Below are 22,942 nucleotides of genomic sequence, written 5' to 3' on the forward strand. Positions count from 1 at the left end.
GAGGAAACCCTAATCAGTCATTAAGGACTTATTTAAACTAATTAAGAATTTAACCTAAAAATTAATTAGAAAAACGCCGGCAAAAATCGAATTCAGAAACAAAGCGGAGAGTCGTAGCTTTCAGGCAACGACTCGTCGCTTTTCTGCTGACTGGCAAACATTAAGCAGTTACCATTTTTCGCTCGACTGTCGGAATTGGACACATAATATACCGTTGGAAAGCTCTTGAAGTCTAGTTTCCAATGCCGTAAATCTTGCACTAATACAATCTCCGTATCAAAAGTTTTGACCAAAAGAGTAGACATATATCAAATTTCACCTCAAAACTATTGCATTATAAACACTCTTCTACCCTTTTGTTCATTTTCTTTGTAGAAATCTTCAACCGAGCTAAAATCCCCTTAATAAACTCCGTCATCATTAAAACCTTAAGGATTATGCTTAAAACAAGCAAAACCACTCAAAATCAACATGAATAACCAAAATGAGTAATGTAGCATAAATCTTCAAAATAAGCACGAAATTACTAACAACGACCATCATTAAGGAGTATAAAATGATACAAATAAGAACAAATAATTGCACTTATCAAATGACATTTGCAAGAAGTGTCACAAATTTATGACATCTTTAGTTGTCACAGCAATGGTGACACTTGTAATTGTCACTAAGTACTAGTAACATTTTAAAGTGTCACGATTAATTAGCATTATGCATGGCACTTAAATTTTTCAATATAATTATACTTCCACTGAATAATAAATATATACCATCATCCTACTATAAAAGTATAGATGGAAATTAAATATTAGGATAATATATCTACAATATAAAATTGAAATATACTTTTATATTAACAAAACATTAAATGTAAAATATAGATTGCACTTAACTATCCAAAATTTTAAAGTGGTTTTTCATATACAACCACCAAACTAGTCATTATACATGGAAGATAAAACTTATCATGTTAAAGTCAATATTATACTCTTAATTATATGAAAACGTTTAATTTCTTCAGCTACGTGATCTATTATTATCGCCTTACTCCTTGTTTAAAGTCTGCAAAACAAAAAAATATTAAGCAATTAATAAGAAATAAGTAGCCAACTTTTCAAAGATATTAGATGTGGTCCCGAGTTAGTTGACATGTGTAGTATATTTGAAGTTGCCTTCTTGAACGAAGAAAGACTACAGCAAGGACAAGTCTTTCACCAGCTTAACTATTATCCTAAATAAACCCTAGTTTAAACAGCTTTATAATAAACTAAATGTGTCCACTACTTGACAATAACAATAACTTTATCCTAATTAATTTAATGTAAACTAAGTGATATTAATAATCCTAAAGATGTATAAAAAGTTCAGCCAGTCTTTTATGTCTACCGTCTCACGGTGAGACAGCCTTAAAATAAAATGCCTATAAGCTAAAAGTTTTTATTATTGGGCTATTTAACCTATGTATGAGGCAAGTCTCACGGTGAGACCATCTCATATAAGAATTTGTACAAAAAGTTATATATGGAAAATTTAATTTTAATAAATTGGTAGTATGCGCTTAAGCTTTAAATTATTGTTATTTAAATAAGGAAAAATTACCAAAAATAATAAAACTTTTTGCTTATTTCCCTACAATAATATCAACTTTTTATTAACCATAATAATATCAATTTGGGGGTGTTTCCTTATAATATACCTAACATGTTAAAAATCAAACTACAGGAGATTATATGACAAAAAAATTTGGTAAATTAGTTAATTAATTAAAGTTGGTATTATTTTAGGAAAAAAAATCCCTAAAATGGTATTATTCATGGTTAATTAATAGTTTGTATTATTGTAGAAAAATTAACGAAAAGTTGTATTATTAACGGTAATTTTCCTTAAAATAATTAGGATAACTATTTAAAGTAAATTATATGAATAATACATATACCTAATTGCTAGGGTTATGCATATATATAAAATTTATAATCATTAAAAAAGTTAGAAAAATTATACTCCATCTGTTACTTAAAGAAGTTTTCATTTGTCATTTTAGGGTGTTTCATTTGTTGTTTCCATAAATAATTTTTATATTTATATAACAAATTTTAGACAAGAATAATCTTTTTCATCCTCATTTTAATATTTTAATAATGTTAACTTCATTTTAACATCTTTATATTTTTTTTGGTCCCCACATGTGTTCTATTAACTTTATAAAAACATGTGTTCTTCTAATATTTTTTAAATGTTTATGGTCATCACTTTTCCTCCATCAAATTAAATTTATTAATCAATAAAATAATATATCTACAATCTAAAAGATTCTATTTTTTTTAATTCCCATGAATATTTCTGGTTTTATGGTGGCTGATTTACTCTCTTAGACCGAGTTTACTATCATTTCAGACTCTAAAGTAGTTGTGGATAGCTTGTCAGATTGTTCCTCTCTTACAGACATATATTCTTTTCTTGGTTGTTTTTTTTGTAGGGCTCTCCCAAGTTAGAATTTGAAGAAGGGAGTTCGTCATGCCCCCAGAAAGGAAGTTCACACTGCAGATTGCCTCTCACACCAAGCGCGAACAAAGATCTCTCAGCAGTTTAGACTCTTTAGGCTCACTGCCTCCTCAATCTTAACAGATGAAGCTATCATTTTCAATTTCAGTCAATTATTTCTTTGTCAAGATGTACCCTTAGATCTCTTATTTGCTTCCGTAGTTTATCCTCCTCCACCACCTATGTAGGATCATGAGAATTGTGATTTCATTTATGTTGTATCCTAATTATTTTTAACTTTATAATATGTTGCCTTATTTCCAAAAAAAAAAATAAAAATAAAATAAACAATAAACTTTTCTTCAGGGATGGTTCTAGAGATGTGCGGGGTGGCTAACTACACAGGGCCCCAAACCTAAAGTGTCTCATATTTAAAAATCATATTGGAATATGATATTACTTGGTAGAGTAGCTGGTAAGAAGTTTACTAAACATATCAAAGAATATATGTTTAAAACTTATTAATTACATTTTTCTCTTCTGTTGTATATTTTTCCAAAGCAATTCTTTAACTTTTAAATTGTGTTGAATTTTTATTTTAGTTTGAGTATTCTCTCGTTTTAATTATTAAGGATCCTAATTTTAAAAATTTATGAAAAATTAACAGAAACTCGAAATTATTTGCTTTACCCTGCTTTCTTCAAATTCGATCCATTTCTTGACGCTACTCTCTTTAATTACCTTTTGTTAGTGTTCCAGATTCGAGCATGTCTACATCTACACAGTTGGTAGCTCTTGGCTAATGGTTCTAGAACGAGTAAAGTAAATTTTTTTTTGGAATAAGTATATATTTTACAAAGGGCTTTTCAAAAAAGAAGATTCTGCCATCCACCCCTCTGCATTAAATTGAGCAGAATTAGTATATAAGATTAAGAAAAAATTATTGTAAATAATACAATTTTTTTTGTTAATTTTCTAATAATAAAACTAATTTTTAATTAATCATGAATAATATTAATTCAGGGGCTATTTCCCTAGAATAATACAAACTTCTTTTATTAATGAATTTACCATTGTTTTTGTCATATAACTTCCTATAGTTTACTTTTTAACATGTTAGAAATATTCTAGTGACCCCAAGTTGATATTATTTATGAATAATTAAACATTGAAATTATTATTATAGGAAAATCACAAAAACTTATATTTTTCACCGTAGTTAAATAAACAAAAGTGATATAATTAGTATCGTATTAAATACAATATTATAATCAAGGGCCAGCAAGAACCCACAAAACATCTTGCCATTATGTTTATTTTATGTTTTTTTTACAAATAAATTTAGGGTTTAAATAAATTAATTAAAGTATATACTCCTGAAGTAGTGTAATTTATTTAAACTATTAATTTTTGGCCTTAAAAATTAATGCTACTTACGTTCAAGATTTTTGTACATGTTAAGAATCAGCCCTGAATATATCATGTTGTTTTTGTTCATAGTTAATTTTATAAAAATGTTTTTTAGAAAATCTTATGTAAATATATATGTAACACTTTGAAATTTTGGTATTTTAAATTAGATAGTCACTTGATAATAAAAGTATTTATTAGATAATATTGAATTTTATGTGCTATTCTATTCTCCTTGTTTGTGAAAGCATGTTTTAAATTCAAAATAATTGGTTTACGTGGATTGGATCTACTTGCTCAACCTTTCGTGGTTGACACTTTTCTATTTTGATTTTAGATTGCAGGTAACTTACGAAATTTGTCAGACTAGGAGTATTGGTTACATTGAGAGTGTCGAATAAAAAGGAAATCAAATCCTTTGACAAGTGGTAGTTATCTCGGTTGTTATAAGTAGGTGTTAAGTTTTGTACTTGACATTTTGGGTTAACTTTTGTTGGATTTGGGATGTAGTAATCCTGTGATGTCATCTTGTATTACATATGATAGCTAATAATGAGATTATTTATAAGGTTTATTCTTGCGTTAACAAATAAAGATGTTAAATTAGTGTTGAAGTAGTGATTACTAGCTATAGATGATCTGGGTTGTTTGTACTAAGTAACGTGTTGGCCTAATTGGGTAAAAATATTAGATGGGGTGTTACAATATAGTTCACTCGTATTTTTCGTTTTGAATAAGTTGTTAAACAACACATGCCAAAAGTTGGCAAAACAATTTTCTTCCAAGTTCAACACCACCTAACAACAACAAAAATAACAATGTTAGAACCTTAATCTCAAAATATTAAATTTATTATATGAATCAATTTATCAATTTTAATGGTTATCATTGATTCTTTTTTTACATTCATTCTGAATCTACCAAAATTTGTAAAAGTAGTATAGGTCATTCAATATCATTTTCACTCATTTTCTCCAAATTATCTTTAGTCTTCCTCATTGTCTTTTGATACAACATGAAAAATAAAATGAGGAGTTAACCTAGCTCCCTCAAGCCCCAGCCAAATTAGTGGTAGGAATTAACCTATGTAGATTATTATCATAGTTTTTAGTTAGTCTACTTAAAAGATTTTGCTTCTACTCTCTTCTCACCACCAATAAATTGGATTAATCTTATTACTTTTGTTATGTGAAGGGGATTCTCTAATTTTACTCTAAATAGAAAAAAAAAATTCTATTATACATACTAATAAATTATACATACTAATAAAAATATTGAAAAATGACAAATGTTAACTTTAAAAAACCTTGATAAATGAAATTATTTTAGTGGATAATAGTTGATTGCATGATAATATTTATTTAATTTAGAATCTTATTTTTTAAAATTAGAGTTAAATTAGGTAAAGTATTTATAAATTGTACATTGCATGAGTTTCTATACTAGTTATTATTACTTGTTTGAGAAATATAATAGAGCTCGCCTCCTCCCCACCAGCAGTATGTTTTGTCAGACTCCATAAACAAATTATTAAGTGATTAGATTAGAGATGAAATGATATCTTCACATGATACAAGCTGAGAAAGAAGGTATTACAACTGATCCACATCTACGTACGTACAATAATAGTACTCTTTCTTACAGCCAAGCTAAGAAGCATGAATACTATGCATGCATAAACATGAACTAATGTATCTAATCTTCTTTATTAGCCATATATTCAAACCATGACAATAAGTACACTAGCTATCTGTAAGTGTAAGTGATTTGATGACTTAAACTAACCTAATTAAATGTCGCGAACTTGAAAGACATTAGGATTCTTAAAAACGATGTCGTACATATAAACAGATCAATTAAACTTAGAGAAGTCACTTGAAAGTGAAATCAAATCGATAGAGTTCTTCCTATGAAATTGGATAAGATTTGGATCAGTACTTAAGTATATCTCCCACCCTAAATTTTTTAGTATTCTTTCGAGAATGTCATATGATGAGATAACTTGTCCAGTTGGCAAGTAAACCAACACCTTATTTGGCCTTCTTGCCCTTACTTGTTCACTTCCTTCTTGTTGGGCTTGTGGGTTCTCTACCAATCGAATCACTCTATTATTTTTAAACACCCAAACTCCTGATATTTTTTATAGCTAGGTTTAATAATATATTATTATTTAATTAATTTATTTATTTGTTAGTTGGGAGGTATGAAAGAAATAGATTTAGTTAAGGGGTTGTTAGGTTGATATATGAATGGATGGGTAGAATAATGGAAGTGGTGTATATATAGGGGATGAGGTTGAAGAAAGAATATGAAACAAAGTATAAAGTTTCTATTTTACAACTGTACATGCATATATCAAGTCATTTTGGTGTAAGAATCTGAAATGTAGGGCACACGTGGCGATATAATTTAGGAGGAATGTTTTATGCTTCCATTAATTTAATTAAACAGAAAGAAATCTATGGAACCAAGATCACCATGAAAAAAGATAGAAGCAAAACCTAATTCAAAGTAACATTAATTATTTTTATTTTTTAAAAAAAGTGGACAACATCGATCACTTTGGTCATGCAACACCCATGTGGATATGCTAGATTAAGGTGTGATGCTTGGAAACAAATCTACTCCATCCTAAAAATTTTACCATATATTTTTTTTACCAATTTTTCTGTCAATTTATTACATATTTATTTTTAGCCATAATTCCCATTTTCGAAAATATTGTGGTTAATTATTGTGTAGACAACATGCCATAGTCAATATGTTGCTAGGTTCAAAAATTGTCTATAAAAATACTCTTTTCCCCATTTGCAGCAACTTAATATCTAATTTCTCATTACTCATTTCTAATTTTTCATATATCTCATTTTGAATTTCTTAAGATTTATCTATCTTTTGGTGTACTCAATTGACTTTTCCTTATTTTAGACTTTTCAAGAACAAATTCAGTTATATAATAATGCGAAAGTAGAAGAGATTTTTCAATTTAAATTTGTATCAATATAACTTAAATTTAAGATATTCAATATCACATAGATATAAAAATTAATAAAATAATATATTTACTTTTCTTTTGGCAATGCCATATACGGTCGCTATTTATGTGTTTTTTTCGTTGGGTATACAGTGTAATTTTTTTGTCTGTCTAAATTATAAAGTATAATTATGTGTTATTATATTATTTATCAAAAAAAACTTTCAATTTTGGAGTTGTATATATATAAAAGTAATGGAATCATGAAATTAGAGTGGATCTGATGCTTGAGTTAATGACAAGAGTTTCTTTGCATTATATGCTTTAAGATTGTATAATCATAGGCAAATCAATGGTATATCATGTGTACTTACAATCATTTTATCCTACTTTTTTGTAACAAAAAAGGAAAACCACCTTAACGAAATTCCAACATATTGTTACATTTGTGTCATGAAAATAGGCATTTGAACCATATGAATATCACATGAAGCTATCTTTATAAGTTACATTGGTCCAATATCTCATTTTCAAGAACCCACCTTTAGTATCCAACTTGTAAAGTACTCCATACCAAGTCAAAACTTTTTCATCAAGCTAGGTCAAGCCCGGTTTCTTCATGGTGAATATAAAACTTAAAATTCTTTCGTAATAGAAAGTTAAAGTATAATTTTGGTAGGAATATCTCTTGACAAGTTTAATGGTCATGGTTGATTCTTTCAACAATCTCATTTTCATTTTAAAATTCATTCCAAAGCATTATTGTTTGTGCATGTAGTATTAGGTGGGTAGCGGAAAATTTTAAAATTTTTTTTTTTGGGAAATTCCATGTGCTAACCCTGTATTTACGGCTTTTCCACGTGATACACAAACCTTTTTTTAATTCACGTGGTGACCTTGACCTTTCAATTTTTCCACGTGGTAAAGAAAAGAGAAGTTTTTTTGTTAACTTTACGTTATTTTTACCCAACGAAATGACGTTTTTTTTAAAAAAAGAAAAACGTTGTGATCACTCTAATTGAGCACATATTTCGAAATTTTCTTAATTTAACTAAAAACTTAACATTTTGTCTACTACATGAAAAAGGTGAAAGCTCAAGGTCATTATACGGATTCAAAACATTTGTGGGAAAACCAAATACTCAGGGTCACCACGTGGGATTTCCCAAACCTTTTTATGATCAATCTTTCATTATCATAATAATGACATGATATATGTTATGATAATTTACACTTTATGAATCATATTCATTTTCACTATTTAATACCGATTGCCCTAACATGTGTTCTAGTCATAATTTAACATGAAGCTTTCCCATCATTGTTATGAGTTTTTTCATATCTTGGTTGTTTATAATGGAGTTATTTGGTTTTTATTTTTTTTTTATCTCTAAACTAATTTTCAAGAATTTCGTGGATTTTGAGTCACATGAATACTTAACTTCTTTACTTATTCAAAAAAAATAAATCCGATGGTCGGGTCCGATCAACTAATTAATTTAGTCATACTTTCGAGTATTTTGCATTGTTACTAAAGAACTTATAATGATCTTTAATTATCTTTGTCCATATTATTTTAATGGTTTCTTGATTATGAGTTATTAGTTGTGCGCTTTAGATGTACGATTTTGGAATTTACACTTTATAGAAGGAATATTTAAAGTACTTCATGGAATCAATTTTTATTTAAAGATTAGTTTAGTTTTAATTTGATTTTATTGAAAGGAAAAATTATCCAAAATAATTTAATTTTTTACTGATTTTTCTATAATAATTTTAATTTTTTATTAAACATGAATAATTCCAACTATAAAGATGCTTGCTAATGATGAACGTACTAAGGTAACCTCTTACCTATATAGTACAACGAGTCGTTTTCATAAAAAAATAAAAAAATAAATACAAAATTTAATCATGTAAAAATTGAAAAATTAATAAAAATTAAAAAGAGAAATCGAGTAACTTTATTTTTAATTTTAACTTTTAATTTTTAATATTTTGATTTTTTTATTTTATTTTTTTCTATTTTTTTGTAGCTATTAACAGTAAAAAATCGGTCACCACTTGAACAACAATATTCTTGGGTATGTAACCCTAAAATTTAGATTATGCACAATCAATAAAAAATTATGAATATTGTAAAAAAATCAATATATTTTAGATAACTTTTTTTATTTGAAAGCCTAATAAGTATTCCTTATTGAAGGTTTGAGGGAACGTAAGTATTATTCATATAATATGGTGCACTATATATTACAAGAGAATCCCTTTTGATTATGGGATAGAATAACTACATAATATTTACATTCTATTCTTAAGTAAATCAGAATAATTATTATTGACTAAATCTAAGTTAATTATAGAATACACTTGATTTAAAGGAAGAATATATGGGTGATTGTAGAGATTATTTACTTAATGTTATTAGGCGAATCAATAGTATATCATATGTTGTCAGTGGTCGATTGATATAAGCAAAAGGAAAACCACCATAACGAAATTCCAACATTATGTTACACTTATTATGTCATGAAAGTAAGTGTTTGAACCATATGAATCTCACATGAAGCTAGCTTTTTAAGTTACATTGGTCCATTATCTCATTCTCACATCAAAATTCATTTTTATGATTTGATCGTTACGAAAGTTGAAATTAGTTAGAATTGCAAGAATAATTGTTAGAATCATAGAATTGTAATTAGAATCGTACGATTTCGAAAATTATACACAATTCAAAAAATATTTCACAATTTTTTATTTTTGCTTTTTAATAATTAAATTGAGACTCTTGATAATAATTTAATTGTTTTTTAATCTAGATTACTAGTTGAGGCCTTGTTTCATTTGATGTTAATTACTTATTAATGATTGAATAGATGTTCATAATTGATAATAAGTGCATTAATGATTGATAAAATTATTGAGTTTTTATATTTGGTGTTATGAAACTATGAGGATTTTGAAACTGTACCAATATAATATGACTTTAATATACCTATTTCTTGATCGAGATCAATGTATTTGGTGTTACTTAATTTATAGAAGATTATTGTTAAGTATTTACTTGGTGTGTTTTTTTTTTATTAAAATATTAAATATGATTAATGTTTATCTTATTATGTTTGTCAATTCATAAAAATAAGAGAACTAATGCAACAAAGAAAAGGTATATATATATTTTTTGAATAAAAATAAAGTGTTTAATAAATTAAACAAGTTTTAAGTATTCTTTTATTATTAAAATAATTAAACAATACACATAAACAATTACATTTTCTTATTTTTGCAATATTTGAGAGTAAGTTTCTGATTTAAGTTAGAATCACGATTTTAACGATATAAGAATACTAACCTTGTTTAGGTCGCTCTAATTATATGCTCAGCTCATTTGTCAAATCTTGGAAATGAATTAAAAGCAAAAAGTTTGTATTTGGACTGACCGGATCAATTAAAGGACTTCACTTGAATCTTAAAATTATTTTTTGCTTTTAATATATGTTTAATCAAGACCATTTATCGAGCCAGATCAAGAAGGTTTACACAGATTATTTTTCCAAGCACATTATTAATCAACCATGCATGAATGATTGTACATTAAATTTGTTTTAAGTTTTAAACAACTAAAAAGATGATTGTGCATGCACTAATACCAAGTTGTAGGGTCCAAGTAAACTAATTAAGTCAGTTAAAATGTCAAGTTTTAAATATTTATTATGATCTACTGTTTTATCATTTTCATTAATGTTAATACCTAAGTGTTACAAGTAATGTTGCTAAACATTTAATTCTTTAAAATAATGATTTGTTAGTTTAACCTTTAATTAGACCATAAAATTTGCTAAGTTGAATTATGATTTGTTAGTTTCAATTAGAACATTTTTTAATTCTTTGTAATTAGCGAAATTGTGTACTCTAATTTGCAATGGCATATTTTATAAATGAAAAAAATTATTATTAAGTTGGGCTGATCCTGATCAAATGATCTTTATAAGTGTCTTAAAATTTAACTTATTGGTGCAATCGTGCAAGTGCCAATCTCCTTGTGTGGAGATAACTTTGATTCTCAATGAGTATTCCATTGCTTACACACTAGAAGAAGATGATGGGTGTGCAAATTCATTTGAGTTTAAGGTTTGGATCACTACATTAAGTGATCAAAAAGGTGCATATGAAGAGTTCTTTAAACAAGGAAATAAAAAAAGTCTATTGAACGAGGTAATAAGGTGCACAAGGAGGGTCTTGATTATTCTCTTGAACGAGGCAAGAGAAAGGAACGAAGACACCTTGAACGAGATAACACACACGAATAAGTCAATGAATACATTTCAACAGGTGCTCGTTCGAGTACCCAAGTGCAGGCCAAAATGCAGGTTTCTATTTTAAAGCTTGATTGGTTGGAAAGTCTTGGTCTTTTGGGTGCGGCTAAGGTTATTCTGTTTGTTTGAGGCTATATAAGGACCCTAATTTAGATTACAAATTACAATGCATTGTAGAGAGGCTAATACACTAAAAGCAACCTGGGTTAGAGAGAGTAAAAAGAGTTGTTTTCTTTTATGAGTGTGTCTTTCCATTAACGTTGGAAACTTTGGGCTTGAGTGTGAGATATCAAGCTTGGAAAGGGTCGTTAATGTATTGTTGAATTCATTAATAAATTACAAATTTATTTAAGGGGGAGGTGTCTAATTAAGACACCTCATTAATCATCTTTGTGTTCTTGCTCTTGTGTTTGCTATGTTTGGTATGTTTTTCTCATGCATTTACTTGTTTTTCAAGTTTGGGTCAGGGATCTGACCAATTTCCATATTGTAGAAAATATTAAAATTCTTAAATATTGTAAATATGCTAATAGAATAATTAGCATAATCATAGCCTTGAATAACAAGTGTAAATATAGTAATATTCTTACTATATAATATTGTATTGTTCATCATGTATTCATTTAGAAAATTAGAGAAATAATAATACAATTCTCTACCAAACCTTCTGTTTCATTATAGTTTTCATGGTATTAGAGCGGAAACGATTTCTGTGAATTCGTTCATTTCGCTTCATCATCTACCTTTACCTTACCTATAATGGAGAAAACTAACTCAAAAACAGTTTCTTAGAACTAAATTGAACCGTCAGTAACAATGAATCGGTTGTTTCAATTGCTACAACAATTAAACACCAACAAACCAGTCGTTGAAACCAAGAACTCTAATATTCATCTAGCCGAAAAACTAAATAACACAAATTATGCCAAATGGTCTCGCTTAATGCACCTGGCCATTAGTGGTAAGGGGAGGCTCAATCATATCATTGCCCCACCCTAGCCATCGACAATTAGGGATGGGCAAGGGTCTAAGACCCTACCCGAACTCTATTGGACCCTACCTTTTTTTAAGGGTAAGGGTCTATTTTTTTTGGACCCTAAAGGTCCGGGTCCGCGTCTAAAAAAATTATAAGGTTCCGGGTCCGAGTCTACCCGGACCCGACCCTTAGACCCTTTTTATTATTTATATTTTTAATTTTTTTTGGGTTGGAGAGTATAATTTGTAACATTTGAGAAAAAATAAATTAGGCTTAAGTATAAAATAATATTTAATCCCTCCTCATTTTATTTTATGTTTTTTTCCATACTTTTTTTATTTTTTTTCTCTTTTGCCAAAATGGAAATAAGAATTTTCATTATTCTTATACTATTCATCATCTTCCTTCTTCTTCTTCTTCTTCAGTTTTTGCAATGGGATATTGTGACTATATTTCTTCTTCTGTTTTCGTTGTTTACGCCTAGAGCAACACCAGCAGCACAACATAATCAAGATTATCAAAATCACCCCAATTCCTACAGCGATCGTTGCTAAAATTGTTTGATGGTTGAAAGGTGTTAGAGGGTATGTTTGGCTCTAATATTGTGCAAATAAACCCAAGATTAAGTAGTTGACATTCTCTGTTATATTCTGTCATTATTATGCAGTAAAAAAGAAGTCATTTTCAATCATGAAAGAGTCATCAAATATCAGGGTATGGTTCTAGACCCTAAGGGTCCGAGTCCAAACCCTAAGAGTTTGGGTCAGGGTCTAAATTTTTAGACCCTTAATATCAGGGTCCTGGTCTGGACCCTACCTTAAAATTAGGGTCCGAATCTGGGTAGGGTCTAGACCCGACCCATAGCCTTAAATGCCCATCCCTATCGACAACCAAGAATACACTATTTGGGTCCCACGAGATGCGTCGGATTTTTCGTGGATCGTAAAGAACATTGACATAGATTCGGTTAATTAGTATCTGGATTATCCAACAACGTATGAACTATAGAGAGGCATCGAAATGATGTACAAAAGTGGACAGGATGGCTTGCAGATTTTTGACCTCATGGTCAAAGAAAATACATTAAAACAAGGAAAAGAAACAATTCAAGTTTTCTACAACAAATTAATCACCATATGGAAAGAAATTGACAGAAGAGTTCCTAACCCTATGAAATGTCCAGAAGACATAACCAAATACAATGAAATCACATATAGGGATAGATTATACCAATTTTTAGCTTGTATTAACAATTCCATGGACAAAGAGAGGCGAGATCTATTGAATCTAACTCCACTACCCCTGGTGAAAGTAGCTTACTTTACCATCAGAAGAGAAGTTGCTCGAAGAACCATCGGAGGAAACCCCCTTAGGACTAGGGAGCGGTTTTATCTCACAAAATCGACAAAGAAGCCGGCGAGAGGATGAAAGAGCTCACCTCAAGTGTGAGCACGGTGGAGGATCAATGCACACCAAAGAAGTTTGTTTCAAATTATCGGGTATCCGGAGTGGTGGCTGGACAGAAAGAAAAAAGGTCACTGGAATAATGGGACAGTAGCCATGGTAACCGACACTTACTGTGAAGAAGAAAGTGGGGAAGATCTTGTATTGTGGCACTCTCAACAAGCCATAATGACAGGAAAGGTAAAGAGGATGAAATCTCATTCATGGCGAACTGATGTGCAAATAGAACAAAAGAAGGAAACAATGAAAAGTGCCGACATGTCACAGGATTTGATGAACACTTTCCACAAACTTACCTAGCCCATCTTCTATTTCCATGTTTCGGCCAAATTCATGCAATTCCTTGAAAAATATACCCACTCAAAGTTTCTTTACAAAAACAATAAAACCAAAAAAAACCAACCCAAAAAATATATCTTGGGTTTTTGACAGCGGGGCTACTGACACGATGTCATATGATTCACAAGACTTTAAAAATTCTTTAAACCCACTCAAATCCAATATTCAAACTGCCAATGGTGACTTGTCTTAGGTAGAAGGGGCGGGCTGTATTGAATTTTCTCAGGATCTTAAAATATCTCATTGTTTATATGTCCCTGAACTATCTCATAAGCTCTTATTAATTAGTCAATTGACAAAAGAACATAATTGTGTTGTTTTCATGTATCCCTCATATTGTCTTGTACAGGATATTCGGATGAGGCGGATAATTGGGCGTGGCACTGAACGTGGAGGGTTCTACTATGTGGATGAGGTGACTCAACAAGGCAATGCAATGCTAGCTCACGGGGCAATAGAACGTTAACTTTGGTTGTGGCACCGTCATTTCGGTCACCCATCACCAGGGTATTTAGATCGATTATTCCAGCTTTCTCTAAACTCAATAAAGATTTAATTTGTGAAACATGTATTCTTGCTAAGAGTCACAAACAATGTTTGTTGCCAAGCCATTCTAGAACTAATTGTCCATTTTTATTAGTTTGTACTGATGTATGGGGTCCAACACTAAATAATGGGTCGAATGTTTTTTCATATTTCTTATGATTTTTTGATGATTGTTCTTGAATGACTTGGGTGTATTTTTTAAAAAAGAAATCTAATGTGTTTGAGAAATTCAAATCCTTTTGCAACCTTATTCATAACCAATACAATAAAACCATTAAAATTTTGAGATCTGACAATGGTGGTGAGTATATTAATGATGATATGAAAACTTATTTTAACACTCATGGTATCATACATCCAACTACTTGTCACATAACCCCACAAAAAAATGGAACAGCCAAAAGGAAAAATAGAACTCTTCTTGCCATTACTCGTGCCATTATGCTTGAATCTGAAGTACCGCAATCTTTTTGTCCTGAAGCTGTAGCTAATGCCACATATTTGACCAATCGGCTTCCCACAAAAAAACTCAACTTCCAAACACCTATTAATGTCTTCTCTTCCTATCATAACCTTCCAGCCAACCTTACTCTCTATTACAAGAACCATCCAAGTGGTCAGGGGGAGAATACAGTTGTAACACCCCGATATTTTTCCGATATATTAAATGATTTGCTAGTAATATTATTATTATTATTATTATTTTTTAGAAAAATATATTTCTTTTATTATTTATTTTGTTAGTAGGTTAGATCATGAGACTTCAACTTTTAAGGCAATTAAAACCATTTTAAGTCCAAACCTTTTTCCTAATCTATCTTTAATTTCAAAAAAAAAAATAAAATAAAATAAAATAAAAAATAAAAGTGGGAATTCGAATGGATTTGGCCGGCCATATGGAGTAAGGATGGGGGATTTGTAACTCCCTAAGAATATTGAAAGATTGAGAGTAATTGCCTTCCATAATTATTGCTTTAATTTCCTTAATTTCTTTATTTCCTTAATCTCCTAATTTCCTTACATCTTTTCATTTCAAACCATTTGCAAGTAAGAAAACACTCCCAAAACCCTCTAATCCTCACGCCTAATCCTCCATTGGTTCATCAATTTTGGTGTTTTGTTCTTGAGCAATTGTGAGTAATTCTTAATCTAGTTTTTATTTTTAAGTTTTAATTTAAATTTCTATGATTTTTATGTGTGTTATTTTATGGTTTATGATTTGTTCATGATTTAAAATTCAGTGTAAAAGTATGATGTATTTTTCTATCTAAATTAATGTATGGTTTTTTTTAGGGTTTTGGATATGTTTACATATGTGTGAAAAAAAAAATTGTTTGAAGGATGATTGAAAATATATATATATAAAAATGGATGTTCATAAAAAAAATGTATGTGGTGTTAGAAATTTATTTATTTATTTTTTGATTACTAGAAGAGATTTATAATGTTGGTAGAGAAAAAAATATACATGTAAATATGTGATGTGTATGTGTGTATACAATTGTGTAAAAAGAATTATATTGAAAAAAAAAAATAATAATAATAATTCATTAAAATTTATTTTTATGTAAATTTTATTGTTTAGATTTAATAGGACATAAAGCATTGATATTTATATTTTTGTGATAAAAAAAATGATGGAATGACCAAATCCCGTAGGTTTTGAAAATGGTGAAAAAAATGTGTTTTTGGAACATTTTTGGCTTTGGAATTAAGTTAAAAATACTTATACTATGTTATAAATTATGAAAATTGGTACCCGGGGGTTTTGACGCCTTCAGGACGCAACGGTGAAGTCGGATTTTCAATTTGACAGTTTTAAGTTGAGTTTCTGGACAGATTGTATAGGCTGTCCTGTTTTGTGTATTTACCATGTTATAGTATGTGATGGATATTCATGATTGTGTGTAGTATTCTAGGTATGGATGTGATTGTATATGTGTGTTATGGATAATTTGAGAAAAATCTGTATGTGTGCTTATTTCTCGAATACGATTGAACCTTGTAGGAAGTCGATTCGTGACCGGGAATTGATTAAGACGCTTGTGAGTTGGTTATCTTGCTTAAGGTATGTATACGCAGCGTGGTTCGCATTAGTCCGATGTATCATATAATAATGGTACACAAAAGTAAAGTATGGATATATAGTACGAATAATGTTATCTTTCGAATCAATAATTTTTATACATTGTTTTGATAAGCAGAGGTAGTATGACCTCACTAACTTTAAAGTGGACGTAGTATGACGTCAATTGGTGGAAATGAATTACTTGCGGTTTATGAGGGCATTATGAGCCACCGCGGGGGTATGCATACTTAACCATAGGCACCGAAGTAAGACGAGTGTCTATGGTAGAGACTTGCTTAGGGGTTAGCTCCCCCTAATGTATTGTCTCACTTATGGAGTTTGGAGTGTACCGGCAGTATGGCTGGATAGTACAGCAGTATGGCTGACTAACCTTTTACATGAAAATAATTATTCTTAATAAGCATGATCGAAGCGTAAGGTTCTGTGAATTGTCAGCTAATAAATTAAAACTTTCTCTTGTCTTATTATTTATTTGGTATGCGACGTTTGCTGACGTGTACTTTTGGTCTTAACGACCCTGCGATGATGTTGTAATACTATGTTAATATGTTCTAATACTCTGACTGAAACCACGAGTGCTACTATCCTAACTCAAGTTGATACTAGTAGGCGAGCCAACTGAGTCTAATTCTCCACATGGGCAGTCCAACTTGGAATGTGACACTTTGGTTGTTTCTCCTATCCGAATTCCCGAGTTTAGTCCTTTTGTTAATGCTCAAGATCCTATTACTGTTAACTGTGAGACTAATTTTGAAGTATAGGAAGATAATATTGATGGAGACCTTTCAGAAGTACAGGAGGAAAATGTTATTGAAAAACAGTCAGAAAAGTTATATAAATTACCCCCTCGGAGCACAAGGGGGTACCTCCAAAACGATACGAACATGAGTATGAACCTCGACAGTCAAAATATCCGATAGGTAACCTCGTGAAGGGGAGACTTTCTCAAGAAGCTCAAGCTTTCAATGCAACAATGTACTCAACAAAAATCCTCAACACAATAAAAGAAGCTCAAAGAGATGAAAAGTGAAGGGTAGCCATGCTAATTGAGATGATGGCTCTTTAGCAAAATCAAACATGGGAAAGGTGTCAAATACCAGCCGGTAAAAGACCAGTAGGATGCAGATGGGTGTTTACCATCAAATATAAAGCTGATGGCATAGTGGAAAGATACAAAGCTAGGTTGGTCGCAAAAGGGTATATTCAAACCTATGGGATTGATTACTTAGAGACTTTCTCGCCAGTTGCCAAACTAGATACAATTCAGGTACTTTTATCAGTGGCCGCAACCCAAGAATGACAATTACTTCAGTTCGATGTCAAAAATGCATTTCTCTATGGAGATTTGAAAGAAGAAGTATATATATAAGCATCACCTGGATTTTCACAAGATTACAAGATTGGAGAAGGGTACAGATTGCGAAAGGCATTATATGGGCTTAATAAATCTCCTAGAGCATGGTTTGGGAGATTCACAAAGGTGATGAAAAAAATAGGTATCATCAAAGTAATGCTGATCACACATTGTTCCTTAAAAGGAGAGGGAAACTGCCAACTTGCCTCATAATATATATGGATGACATGATAATTATTGGCATTGACATTGAGGAAATAAAGGTGTTGAAAAGGAAACTTTTCAAAGAATTTGAAATGAAGGACCTTGGAAGATTGAAATAATTCTTAGGAATTGAAGTCCTAAGATCTAAAATTGGGATTTTTATTTCTCAGAGGAAGTATATATTTGATTTATTGGCAGATCCTGGTATGATATATTGTAAACTGACTGATACTTCTATTGTGGTGAATCATGGGCTTCAAATAACTGAGGGAGCAAAACCAGCTAACAAAGAACAATACCAGAGGTTAGTTGGGAAGCTCATCTATTTATTACATACTAGGCCAGACATTGGTTATGCCGTTGGAGTCATAAGTCAGTTTATGCATAAGCCTCAAGAAGATCATATGATTGTTGCTTTCCGCATTAAAAGATACTTGAAAGGAACTATTGGAAGAGGGGTTCTGTTCAAAAGAGGTAATGATCTGGAAATAGAGGCCCACACTGATGCAGATTGGGTAGGAAACCCTAATGATAGAAAATCAACATCTGGCTACTTCAGTTTAGTTGGAGGGAATATAATTACTTGGAGGAGTAAAAAGCAAAAGGTGATAGCTCTTTCAAGTGCTGAAGCAGAATTCCGAGATAGTTCCTTGGGAATATGTGAGGTTCTATGGATCAGGAAACTCCTGATCAAACTAATATTTAATCCTAAACGAACTTGTAGACTTTTTTGTGATAACAGGGCATTCATAAAAATTTCTGACAATCCAGTTTAATACGATCAAATAAAGTATATAGAGATCAATAGACATTTTATCAAAGAAAAGATAGATGCAGGGATCAATTTTCTACCATTTTTTTGATCTGAAGAGCAATTAGCTGACATTTTGTCAAAAGCAGTAGCAAGTAAGCTTTTTGCAAAGGTCTTGACCAAGTTGAGTATTGGAGATCCTAAAACTCAACTTGAGGGGGAATGTAGGAAATATTAAGATTCTCAAATATTGTAAATATGGTAACAGAATAATTAGCATAATCATAGCCTTGAATAACAAGTCTAAATATAGTAATATTCTTACTACATAATATTATATTGTTCTTCATTGTATTCATTCAGAAAATTAGAGAAAATAATAATACAATTCTCTACCAAACCTTTTGTTTCATTATAGTTTTCGCATATGACCTGAACACGAGCCTAGCAAATCCGACTTGCTCTATTTGACAAGCCTCGGTGGAGAGATATAATAAAGATTAATAGCCTCGTCCCACAGCACACAATATTTCTTGTTGGGAATCAATTAAATAATTACTAATTGATTAGATATATTAGATAAGAATGAAATGACAACTTCACAAAAAGAAGAAAAAGTATTACAACTGATACATATCAACAATAATAGCACACTTACAAACAAAAAACATGAATACAATGCATGCATAAACATGAACTAATATATCTAATCTTCTTTATTAGATCTCAACCATGAAAAACACAATCTATTACTCTTCAGTGCAACTAGACGATAAGCACACTATCTGTAAGTGTAAGTCATGTTTGATGAGTAAACTCACCTAAACATCACGAACTTGGAACACATTGGAATTCTTGACGACGATATCGTACATATAAACAGAATTAAACTTAGAGAAGTCGCTTGGAAGTGAAATCAAATCGATAGAGTTCTTCCTATGAAATTGGATAAGATTTGGATCAGAACCTAAGTACATCTCCCACCCTAAACTTTTAAGTATTCTTTCGAGAATGTCATACGATGAGATAACTTGCCCAGTTGGCAAGTAAACCAACACCTTATTTGGCCTTCTTGCCCTTACTTGCTCACTTCCTTCTTGCTCGGCTTGTGGGTTCTCTACCAATCGAATCACTCCATTATTTTTGAACACCCAAACTCCTGACATTTTTTTATAGCTAGGTTAGATAATAAATAGTTATTTAATTTGTTAATCGGGAGGTATAGAAGAAATAGTAGTTTAGATGTTGTTGGTTGATGAATGGAAGGGAAGAAGGGAAGAGGTGTATATATAGGGGATGTGGTAAGGGGTAAAGTAGGGGCTTAAAAGAAAAAAGTTGAAACAAAGGAGAATTTCCCATTTTACAACTATATTAAATGTTAATTTTGGTGTAAGAATCTAAAATGTAGGGCACACGTGGGTATAAATTAGGTGGAATATTGTTTTATGCTTTTAGTAATTTAATTTAATAGAAGGGAATCTAGGAAACAAAAGGGTACCTTGAAAAAGAGAGACGTTTATTTCTAATGTTCACATAAAACAAAATTGTTGAAACCATCACTTTGTTCATGCAACACCCATGTGAATATGGTGAAAGAGATGGTAAGAGATATAAGTTGAATTAATAACTAAATTTTTGTTGCAATAACTTTAGTATTTTTTTTATTTGTAAATTAGTGTGTACTTTAATATCCTTGATCACTAGGGATGATGATGGTTTAATATTTTTGATGTTCATTAAAAAAATATTCTTGTTTCGTTGTTCGGAATTTGTATGAGTAGTAATACAATAGGAAATGAGTAGATGAAAAGATTGAGCTAATGATAAGGATATTTAACACGTTTCTTTACTAATTTAAGTTTCCCTAAAAATGCACAAAATATTATTAACTAGTATATAGATTGTTTTGTAAAAATATCATTAATGATTATATCTAAATATATATTTTGTGAAGGAGAATTTCTTTATATTTATTTTAAAGATCAGCTTGTTCAATAATAATTTGTTGCTTTATCAGTCTTGTTTAGGCTGAAAAAATAAAATGTAATTGATGTTTTATTGAGATTAATGCATTTAGTATATAGTATTGATTCAATCATTATTATTCATTTATTATAAATAAATTAACTTTTTTTATATTATTATGATAAATATTTATTGTAGATATATCATTAAATATGATATATATATATATATATATATATATATATATATATATATATATATATATATATATATATTTACTGCCGAAAATATTTTTATATGCTAAATAGATTATGAAAAATATCTTGTTTAATGATAATTATGAAAATAATTATTTGCTGAATATTTGTTGTTTTACAATTATGATATTCGATGAGAAAAATACCATGTGAATGCAATATGTATTGTTAAGAGTAACTCATTTACTACTCATTTGTATAGATAACAGGAGTATTGAAGCATTACCATTTAGTGCAAGGAATTGTACATAATTTTTATAATCAAAATTATGAAAATGTAGAACCTAAAAGTTTTAACATTTAGGAGGCAAAAGTTATAGAGAGGATTTTTGTGTTAGGCCAATTAATGCACAAAAATTATGAACTTAATTGACATGCCAACACAAATGGATCTTATATCACTACAATAAAATTAAATTTTTGCGACTTAAGATTTAGCAACATTAAAAATATCACTGATTTATATTTTTAGTGTAATTATGATTGATTTTTATGTTAAGTCACACTATAAATTGATTTATATTTAATCTTTAATGACATATGTAATTGTTACTATAGTCTATAGTGGCATTTATGAAAAATGTCACTAGATTTTATGTCGCAAAAAGCTTTAGCATGATTTTTTATTATGCTTCTAAAGGGCTTGATAAATGTCACTAAATCCACTAACATTATAAATTTAAAATAGCGATATCTAAATTAAATGTCACTAAATATATCCTACTAAAAGTGTATTATATGTTGTAGTGGGTATAACATATCTAGCCAATCTCTAACCCTAGAGTTGATGTTTTTAAATTTTTATTTGTTCTTTATTAAAGTATAAATTTTTCTCTTTAAAATTCTGATGAAGAATAAAATGTTAAAGAATATTTGATGCTATCCAATACCATAACTAAATGGTAAATGTAGGGTAATTTTTTTTATAGTGATTGTTGTTTAAAGCTAACCATCATGCACACTCACTTGATCTTAACCAACTTATACTATAGCAAGATCTAAATAATTTTTTTTTTTAAACTAAAAAGTTAATTTATTTAATAATAAAATATATAATTCAAAATGACTGAAGAAAACATATTTTGACATAGATTAATAATATTATTAACTTATCATTAATTATTTCAAACCCATCAAAAATATTTAATAAATTTTTATTCACAAATTCTCCTTTGAAACGGTCTCTTAGAGAGACCAATTGAATCAGGCTAACCTAATTTTTTATTAACAAACGTAAGAAAAAACGTGATAAATTTTACAAAAAAAGCACCGAAAAGTTTAAATGCTATATTTCTTCCATATACAGTTTCCACTAAGGGCCCGTTCTCTTTGTCTGATCTGATTGAATCTGATCTGAATTTACTAAGGTCTGATCTGAATCTTTCTGATCTGATCTGATCTGATCTGGTCTGTTCTGGTTTGGTCTGGTCTCATCTGATTTGATTTGGTTTCATTGAGCTTGTTATTATAATTTTTTTTATTACTAATAAATAATAGTAGTTAAGGTATAATAATAATAATGATAATAATAATAATAATAATAATAATAATAATAATAATAATAATAATAATAACAATAATAATAATAATAATAATAATAATAATAATAATAATAATTATTATTATTATTATTATTATTATTATTATTATTATTATTATTATTATAACTGACTTTTGATCATCAATAATAAAATTGGCTAGATCTTGTCTCAGATATGTCTAAGTTTTTGCGGCAGAAATTTGAGTTCGATTTTCATTGCTTGGCTTCTTTCTAGCTCTCTCCTATCTTCTGCCTACTTTGTAGTTTGTACCCAAA

At 29.7% G+C, this 22,942-nt stretch overlaps 2 protein-coding genes and 1 pseudogene across 2 annotated transcripts; 1 reads left to right on the forward strand and 2 right to left on the reverse strand.

Annotated features, from left to right (window-relative positions):
* Positions 1-5,680: 5,680 nt before the first annotated feature.
* Positions 5,681-6,028, reverse strand: LOC130798810 (flowering-promoting factor 1-like protein 2; annotated as a pseudogene).
* A 12,331-nt stretch (positions 6,029-18,359) lies between these two features.
* On the forward strand, positions 18,360-18,929 carry LOC130798811 (secreted RxLR effector protein 161-like). Its single transcript, XM_057661905.1, has one exon. The coding sequence runs from the start codon at positions 18,360-18,362 to the stop codon at positions 18,927-18,929; it is 570 nt and encodes a 189-aa protein (XP_057517888.1).
* Positions 18,930-19,725: 796 nt separating this feature from the next.
* Positions 19,726-20,070, reverse strand: LOC130797822 (flowering-promoting factor 1-like protein 2). The gene has a single exon (XM_057660590.1). The coding sequence runs from the start codon at positions 20,068-20,070 to the stop codon at positions 19,726-19,728; it is 345 nt and encodes a 114-aa protein (XP_057516573.1).
* Positions 20,071-22,942: the final 2,872 nt, after the last annotated feature.

Source organism: Amaranthus tricolor, chromosome 13 (assembly GCF_026212465.1).
Source record: "Amaranthus tricolor cultivar Red isolate AtriRed21 chromosome 13, ASM2621246v1, whole genome shotgun sequence".
Lineage (NCBI taxonomy): Eukaryota > Viridiplantae > Streptophyta > Magnoliopsida > Caryophyllales > Amaranthaceae > Amaranthus > Amaranthus tricolor.